General features: G+C 39.5%; 1 protein-coding gene across 1 annotated transcript; it reads left to right on the top strand.

Moving 5' to 3' along the window:
- Positions 1 to 3674: 3674 nt before the first annotated feature.
- LOC111898903 (pyrophosphate-energized vacuolar membrane proton pump) lies at positions 3675 to 7921 on the top strand. The gene is made up of 5 exons (XM_023894793.3): positions 3675 to 4107; positions 4419 to 4993; positions 5057 to 5436; positions 6450 to 7338; positions 7466 to 7921. Exons 1-5 carry the CDS (start codon positions 3858 to 3860, stop codon positions 7670 to 7672), a joined length of 2301 nt encoding a protein of 766 aa, XP_023750561.1. The 5' UTR covers positions 3675 to 3857; the 3' UTR covers positions 7673 to 7921.
- The last annotated feature ends 327 nt before the right edge of the window (positions 7922 to 8248 follow it).

The raw sequence follows: 8248 nt of genomic DNA, 5'->3' as shown, positions 1-8248 counted from the left end.
ATGGTTGTATGATATTGGGCCCTTAGAATGAGACATGTTGGACCGAACTGAGCAATTGGGCCTTAAGGGAAGTCCATTTAGAGGTTGGGCCTAATTTGGAAAATTGGGTCATATGTTGGGCTTGGATCCCTAGTTGACTTTGGGCCTTGGGCTTGGTAAGCCAAGCTAGGGGTAATGTAGTAATTACCCAAACTATGTATTTATAGTTATGTGTTAGAACCCAATTATTAATTGGGTGCTATTTTGGTGTTGACAGTTCGGAAATCTGTCATCCAGCAGCTAAGGCTGAGTCTGCGGGACTTCAGTAGTATGAGATTGTGTCTACGGGACTTCAGCAGTGTGAGGTGGGTTTCCTTCCAGTAGGAACGGGTCTACGGCCACAATGCCGACCCATTTAGTTAGGAGTAGTTCTGGACCTCGGTCTGATGCAGTAGTTAGATTGCTTAATGTCTTTGTGATTCAAGCATGTTTTGTGTTATGTGTTTCGGACCCTGGTCCGATTCAGTATGCAGTATATGTGTTCATGCTAGTTGATATGTTTATATTATGTTATGTTCAGTCAGTTCCGGACTTCGGTCCGATGCAGGGGACAAGGTCCCAGTTAGTTCCGGACTTCGTTCCGATGCAGTTTTCGGACTTCGGTCCGATGCAGAAGGCAAGGCCCTGGTTAGTTTCCGGACTTCGGTCCGATGTAGTTTCCGGACTTTGGTCCGATGCAGAGGGCAAGGCCCTGGTTAGTTTCCGGACTTCGGTCCGATGCAGTTTCCGGACTTTGGTCCGATGCAGAGGGCAAGCCCCTGGTTAGTTTCCAGACTTCGATCCGATGCAGTTTCCGGACTTCGGTCCGATGCAGAGGGCAAGGACCTGGTTAGTTTCCAAACTTCGGTCCGATGCAGAGGGCAAGGCCCTGGTTAGTTTCCAGACTTCGGTCCGATGCAGTTTCCGGATTTCGATCTGATGTAGTGGGCAAGGCCCAGTATGTGCTTTATATGTTATTATATGGTAGGTGGTAGTTTGGGGGAGCTCACTAAGCTTCGTGCTTACAGTTTCAATTTTGGTTTCAGGTACTCAGTTTTCAAAAGAGGAGCTCGGGAAGATTGCAGTGCACACACCACAGCTTCAGCTTTTATCCCTGGAGTTTATTTCAGCTTTTATGTTATGAATGATTGGTAATTTTAGTACTATTTAAACAAAAATTTTGGGTCGTATTTTGGGTCGTTACATCAACAGTCAAAGTCAACAATCCATGTTGACTAAACTCGTCGAGTCCAACTACGAACTCGTCGAGTTCCTCTAGAACTCAGAATACCCTTACCACTCGTCGAGTTACCTTATTAACTCGTCGAGTTCATTTGAAATCCAGAAAACGGGAAAACCCTCTTCAACTCGTTGAGTTGATTATCCAAATCGTCGAGTTCCTTCAATCCATTTCTCATTCAGTCGCGTTTAAGCTACACTAAGGCTCCCAACTGTAGATCTAGCCTCCTAGGGCATGGTTACCATGTAAAGTTGCAAACTTTACGTGCATGCAGGCTTCAAATGCTAAAACTAGACTAAAGAAAAGGTTTAGGTTATGGAGAAGGGCCAAAGCTTCATAAAGCTTGAGTCTTTATGTCAATGAGGGCCTAAAAGAGTCCAGATATGAAGTTACAACTTTAGATCATGTTCCATACTAGAAATGACCCACAAAAATGCTAGAAATGGCTTGAAGCCTTTGAATGAGGAGATCTAACACTAGGATGATCAAGGTAACGACTTGTTATCTTCCAAATGATGCCAAGCTGAAGTAGATGCGAGATCTACCAACTCTTCCTCGTTCCTAGCTTCCAAATTATGCACCAACAACACACTTTTAGCCTCACAAACACTCAAAAATATGGTTAGATTGCTTAGGGTTTGCTTCTGGACGTGAAAGGGTAGTAAGGAGGTTGGGAGGATGGACTTAAGGTTCTTTAAATAGGGTGCCAACCCTAAAAATTAGGGTTTTCATTTCCAGCTCCTACTCGTCGAGTTGGGTCCTCCAACTCGTCGAGTTGGGTCCTCCAACTCGTCGAGTAGGTCTTAAAAGTCACAAGGGTTGGTTACTCTCTACACAACGAGTTGGGGCCTCCAACTCGTCGAGTAGGCTTCCTTATTTGCCTAAAATCCTTAAAGTCTCACATCTGGAAATCATGATGTTACACACTATCTTTCCTTCCTTTGTCACTTCATCCTCGTGTGAACATAAAATACCAACAAGCTTCACCAAGGAGTAATTTTTAAACTGCTCATGCTCTTTAACCGTCGACACCACAAATTTCCATTCAGATCTCAACTCGTTCATGAATGTGACTTCTTGTTTTATCAATTCACGTCCAATTTTGTGTTTCATCATCCTACTTAAAAGATGATTGTAGGTTGAACGTTTGATCGAGATTCTCCTCTGGCTTCTGAACGAAGGCTCAAAACTCTGAAAGCAGGAGTGTTTGAATTGAATACTCAAGACCTGCATCACTTGTGTAGAGTTCTTTGAGCCTATCCCAAATCGCTTTAGCTGTATCACAGGAACTCACAAGCCGAAACGTGTCTGGAGGCAAAGCAAACCTAATTATCCTCATCGCCTTGACGTTACTGATTAGTTTGTCTTTTTCGTCCTGTGTAACGTATTTAACTTGAAGAAGAAGATTGTTATAATCAGCTTGAGTTTTGATTTCCCTCCTTGTTCCAGTATGAGAGAACGTCTGCACAGTCATGGCTTCCCATATCAAAGAACCATTATTTTCAAGACTAAGGACATAATCTTCAAAGTGCAGTGCCCACACTTCATAATCATTTGGAAAGAGTATAGGGATCCTTGTTGTAGATCAAATGCTGCTTGAGAGATTGATGGAGTTAACGTGTGAATTGTCAGGTTGCATGCTGTCTATAAAACCTGTAAAGAATCAGATGTGTAAATTAAAATCGAGTTTAGGTTAGAATATGGATCAAGATCCAACGTCTACAATCGATAATGACGATGAAGACGGTTATAACAGATCCAATAAAAGCAGAAACCCTAATGAAACTCGACAGAAGATTTGCGTAGATTTACACAATCTCCTGCTTTGATACCACTTGTTAGAATAAATGAAAAGTTTGATCGATAGATTCACAACACAGGTAGTTGAATAAAACAAAGAAACAATGATCGAATACGTGCTTAATGATTGAAAAGCACTGCCTTAGAAGCGCTCGATGAAGAATTGCTATTGTAAAAGCAGAGTAAGGTTACAGCAAAAAATGATTCCAAAATATGGTGCATGCATGTACTATAAATAGTTAAACCCTAATAATAAATAACCGGGTAGATAGACCCAGCCCGTTACATAAATAGACTAAACATTAAGTAAACATTTGATGAAGTCCATATGACCCAACAAGATGCACTGCATAGTGATAATTATTTGAGAATTAGAAAACTTTAAAAAAAATAAAAAAAATTAAAGCCAGATTCGATGAGATAACTTGTCGCTTTCAAAAAAATAAAAAATAAAATTATAATTAATATTAAAAAATAAGAAGAAAAAAGAAAGCCTTCCCCGGAAAAGACCTGTTTACTTGCCTAATTTGAATTCCATTAAATTTGACTACTTCGTTAAATTTGCTTCATTAACAAAATCTAATCATATACTCAATTTCCCTAAATTTACTCAAATCCTTACCAAATTAAACGCTAATCCATACCCTACAGATTAACCTGCAAAACCCTAAAATTACCCAATCTGCTTTTGTTACCATTTATCGTCCTTCACTATAAATACAAACTGCTTGCTTTCCCACTTCACTTCTACTCTTCCCCTTTTTTTTGTCTGCCGGAGAGTTTATAAGTTTCCGGTGATATGGGTTCCGTGTTACTACCAGATCTGGCTACACAGATCATCATTCCGGTATGTGCCGTGATTGGTATCATTTTTTCTCTGATCCAATGGGCGTTGGTGTCAAAAGTAAAGCTCACACCCGACCGAAACGGCTCTCCGGCAAACAACAACAAGAATGGATTCAATGATTCCTTAATCGAAGAAGAAGAGGGCGTTAACGAACATAATGTCGTCGCAAAATGCGCTGAGATTCAGAATGCCATCTCTGAAGGTTAGATCTGTCTCTCACCTACTGTTCTCTGTGATTTTTAATCATTCTTTCTCATTAGGATCTACATATAATGGTAGTTTTCGACTTCATTAACTGCGCATTTCATTTTGTGAAATCAGTCGAGCTCAAATCAGTGTAAATTCGTGATATTTTCCTGGTTTGGTGAGTGGAAAGCTAGTTTCTACTTTATATTGGTAGATCTGGAATTAGGATACATCTAAATTGTAATAGAATAGGATATATTAAACGATTGTCGCTTTAAACTTGTGTTAATATGTACTTTGTTTTCTTTGTTCATTCCAAAATAACAGGATCAACATCCTTTTTGGTTACTATGTACCAATACGTGGGAATTTTCATGGTTGTTTTTGCAATCTTGATCTTCCTTTTCCTGGGTTCTGTTGAGGGCTTCAGCACAAAGAGTAAACAATGTACCTACGATGTTCACAGCATGTGTAAACCTGCACTTGCCACTGCTTTCTTTAGCACCATCTCCTTCTTGCTTGGTGCCATTACCTCTGTCCTATCTGGTTTCCTTGGGATGAAAATAGCCACATATGCGAATGCCAGAACAACATTAGAAGCAAGAAAAGGTGTTGGGAAAGCTTTCATTACTGCATTTCGATCTGGTGCTGTGATGGGGTTTCTCCTTGCTGCAAATGGCCTTTTGGTTTTGTTTATTACTATTAATTTATTCAAGTTATACTATGGAGATGACTGGGAAGGTCTTTTTGAAGCCATAACTGGTTATGGACTTGGTGGATCTTCCATGGCTCTGTTTGGAAGAGTTGGTGGTGGTATTTACACTAAAGCTGCTGATGTTGGTGCTGATCTTGTTGGAAAGGTCGAAAGGAACATTCCAGAAGATGATCCTAGAAATCCAGCTGTAAGTTTACCTTTATACCCTTGTGTCATTTCTCATTCCTGATATGCTCATTTTTTTTTTCAGGTTATTGCTGATAATGTTGGAGATAATGTTGGTGACATTGCTGGAATGGGATCTGATCTTTTTGGTTCTTATGCTGAGTCATCATGTGCTGCACTTGTAGTTGCTTCCATTTCTTCTTTTGGAATCAACCATGAATACACTGCAATGTGTTACCCATTGCTTGTGAGCTCTGTTGGGATTCTTGTGTGCTTGATAACCACACTTTTTGCAACCGATTTTTTTGAAATCAAAGCTGTGAAAGATATTGAACCAACATTGAAGAATCAGCTTATTATATCTACTGTTCTTATGACTTTTGGAATCGGAATCGTTAGTTGGATTGCACTTCCTTCATCCTTCACCATCTTCAACTTTGGTGTACAGAAAGTTGTGCATAACTGGTAAGCAAATTAATTACCCTTTTGATCATAGATATATAAAAGTACTAATCATAGATATAACCTAATATCACAAAATCACTTTTTTTCTTAATTTTGTGAAAATGACATTTGAAATATCACAAAATATGGGAAGGTAATATGATAATATAATAACTTTGTCTTTGGAGACTGGAAAAATCTTAAAAGAATTCACAATTATTTTTATTTTGTGAAAACGATTTTTTGCATAATAACATAATTTTTTACAAAAAAAATCACAAAAACAGTAGGGATCACCTTAAAAACTTTTTTTTTGTTTGCGGATTGCATTAATTAGTGGTCCCCGCTTAAAATATCTCACAGATTTTGGGAACTTTTTTTTGTTTTTTCTTTCATCTCCGTGAAAATGACATAAGGTGTTTTCAAGAAATAACATCATTTTTATGAGAAAAAACAGAGAGAAAGGTTTTTTGCAAAGCAATCTTAAAATAGTCTAAGATTATTTTTTATTTTGCACTAGCAAAATCTTAAAAAAAATTACGATTATTTTTTATTTTGCACAAATTTTCTTTTCTTACAAAATAAAATCATTTTTGTGAAAAAGAATTCACAAAAAACATAGTGGGATCACTTTTTTTTTTTTTTTCTTTTTCTTTTCGAATTGCTTTGTCGGTGGTCTCCATTTGAAACATCTCAACAGATTTTTGCCATTCTTTTTAATTTCGTGAAAATGACATGACGTGTTTCACGAAGCAACATCATTTAAAAAAATAGAGAAAAAGGATTTTCGCAAAGCAATTTAAAAAAAAAATCTTGAATTTTTATAATTCCCCAAAACATCAATTTTCGTGTATTGCCATCAATTTTGCAAAGTAAAATACATTTCGCCATTCCGCGAAACAAATGATAAAAGTTGAAAAATGATCATTTTACGACATCATCTACTCATTTTTTTGTTATTTTTCTTGTAAGCACCATACAAAATTCTTCAAAGAGTTACATATAACCAAAAGCAAAATTACCCTTTTACCCAGGCAACTTTTCTTATGCGTCTGCGTGGGTCTATGGGCGGGTCTCATAATCGGTTTCGTAACCGAATACTACACCAGCAACGCGTACAGCCCCGTACAAGACGTCGCCGACTCCTGCAGAACCGGGGCCGCCACAAACGTCATCTTCGGCCTCGCATTAGGCTACAAATCCGTCATCATTCCGATCTTCGCCATCGCAATCGGAATCTTCGTTTCCTTCTCCTTCGCCGCCATGTACGGAATCGCCGTTGCCGCCCTCGGAATGCTCAGCACCATCGCCACCGGCCTCGCAATCGATGCTTACGGTCCCATCTCCGACAACGCCGGCGGAATTGCCGAGATGGCCGGAATGAGCCACAGAATCCGCGAACGCACCGACGCCCTCGACGCCGCCGGAAACACCACCGCCGCCATCGGAAAGGGATTCGCGATCGGTTCCGCCGCGCTCGTTTCGCTAGCGCTGTTTGGCGCGTTCGTGAGCCGTGCGGGGATCGAAGTTGTTGATGTTTTGACTCCGAAGGTTTTTATCGGGTTGATTGTGGGGGCTATGCTTCCGTACTGGTTTTCCGCCATGACTATGAAGAGTGTGGGCAGTGCCGCCTTGAAGATGGTGGAGGAAGTCAGGCGGCAGTTTAATACGATTCCGGGGATCATGGAGGGACTTGCGAAGCCTGATTATGCCACTTGTGTTAAGATTTCAACGGATGCGTCCATTAAGGAGATGATTCCACCTGGTGCACTTGTGATGTTGACTCCTCTTATTGTCGGGACGTTTTTTGGAGTTGAGACTCTTTCTGGTGTTCTTGCGGGATCTTTGGTTTCTGGTGTCCAGGTGGCGATTTCTGCATCCAATACTGGTGGCGCCTGGGACAATGCTAAGAAGTATATTGAGGTGATTATTTTTTTAGAGTGAATAACATTTTTGGTCCCTTAAAAAAAACAAGTATCTTGGGGACTAAAAATGTAAATTTTCAGAAGTTGTGTAACTTTTGTTTTTTTGGTGTGTGAATTATGATCAGGCGGGTGCATCGGAACATGCGAGGACACTTGGACCGAAGGGGTCGGATGCACATAAGGCGGCTGTGATAGGGGACACGATTGGGGACCCACTAAAGGACACCTCGGGTCCATCTCTAAACATTTTGATCAAGCTAATGGCTGTTGAATCACTTGTGTTTGCACCCTTCTTTGCGGCTCATGGGGGTTTGCTTTTTAAACTGTTTTAAGTATGAATGAATGAATGAATGGAGGTTGACCACTTTTGTAGCAGTATGTTTTAAAATTATGGCATTTGATGCCTATTTTTAGAGTTAGTTTAATGGTTGGTATGACTGTTGTCACGAATATTGCAATTGGCCTATTTGAGGAGAGAGTTTAGGGTGAAGAATTTGTTAGTTTTCTTCATATCGTTTAGGAGGAGCTGTTGGTTTCTACTTTTCTTATTTACTTTGGAAGAATATGTTATTTTCGTAGTCTTTGTTTGCGCTTGATAATTTTTTGTTGGGTGATGGTACTTGTGGTTTCAGTTTGTTACATGCTCGGACATTTTGAGTAACACCATGTTAAGTGATGTAAAATGACATTTCTACCCTAAAAGAATGGCTATCTTAAAACACAAGTCATCCCACCCACCAAATAACTCTTTATTTTTTGGTTAGTTGAATTTATAGATTATTTAAACAAAAAGTGACCCAACAATGTTGGTCATTAAACTGAAATCCTATTAAATTTAGCCTCACATTTTTCTCCTCCATTGAAATCCTATAAATTTGCAATATAAATGGCCTTATATACATGAGAAT

This window comes from Lactuca sativa, chromosome 4 (assembly GCF_002870075.4).
Source record: "Lactuca sativa cultivar Salinas chromosome 4, Lsat_Salinas_v11, whole genome shotgun sequence".
Taxonomy (NCBI): domain Eukaryota; kingdom Viridiplantae; phylum Streptophyta; class Magnoliopsida; order Asterales; family Asteraceae; genus Lactuca; species Lactuca sativa.
Note: the sequence above shows the minus strand (reverse complement) of the source record. Positions and strands in the feature narration are given on the sequence as shown.

What these genes read in the sequence shown, in the direction of transcription:
- LOC111898903 (XM_023894793.3), top strand. Translation starts at nt 3,858, where the DNA reads ATGGGTTCCGTGTTACTACCAGATCTGGCTACACAGATCATCATTCCG. An exon ending in CAGAAAGTTGTGCATAACTG is followed by an intron (nt 5,437 to 6,449) that starts GTAAGCAAATTA and finishes CCTTTTACCCAG; the next exon opens with GCAACTTTTCTTATGCGTCT. An exon ending in ATGCTAAGAAGTATATTGAG is followed by an intron (nt 7,339 to 7,465) that starts GTGATTATTTTT and finishes AATTATGATCAG; the next exon opens with GCGGGTGCATCGGAACATGC.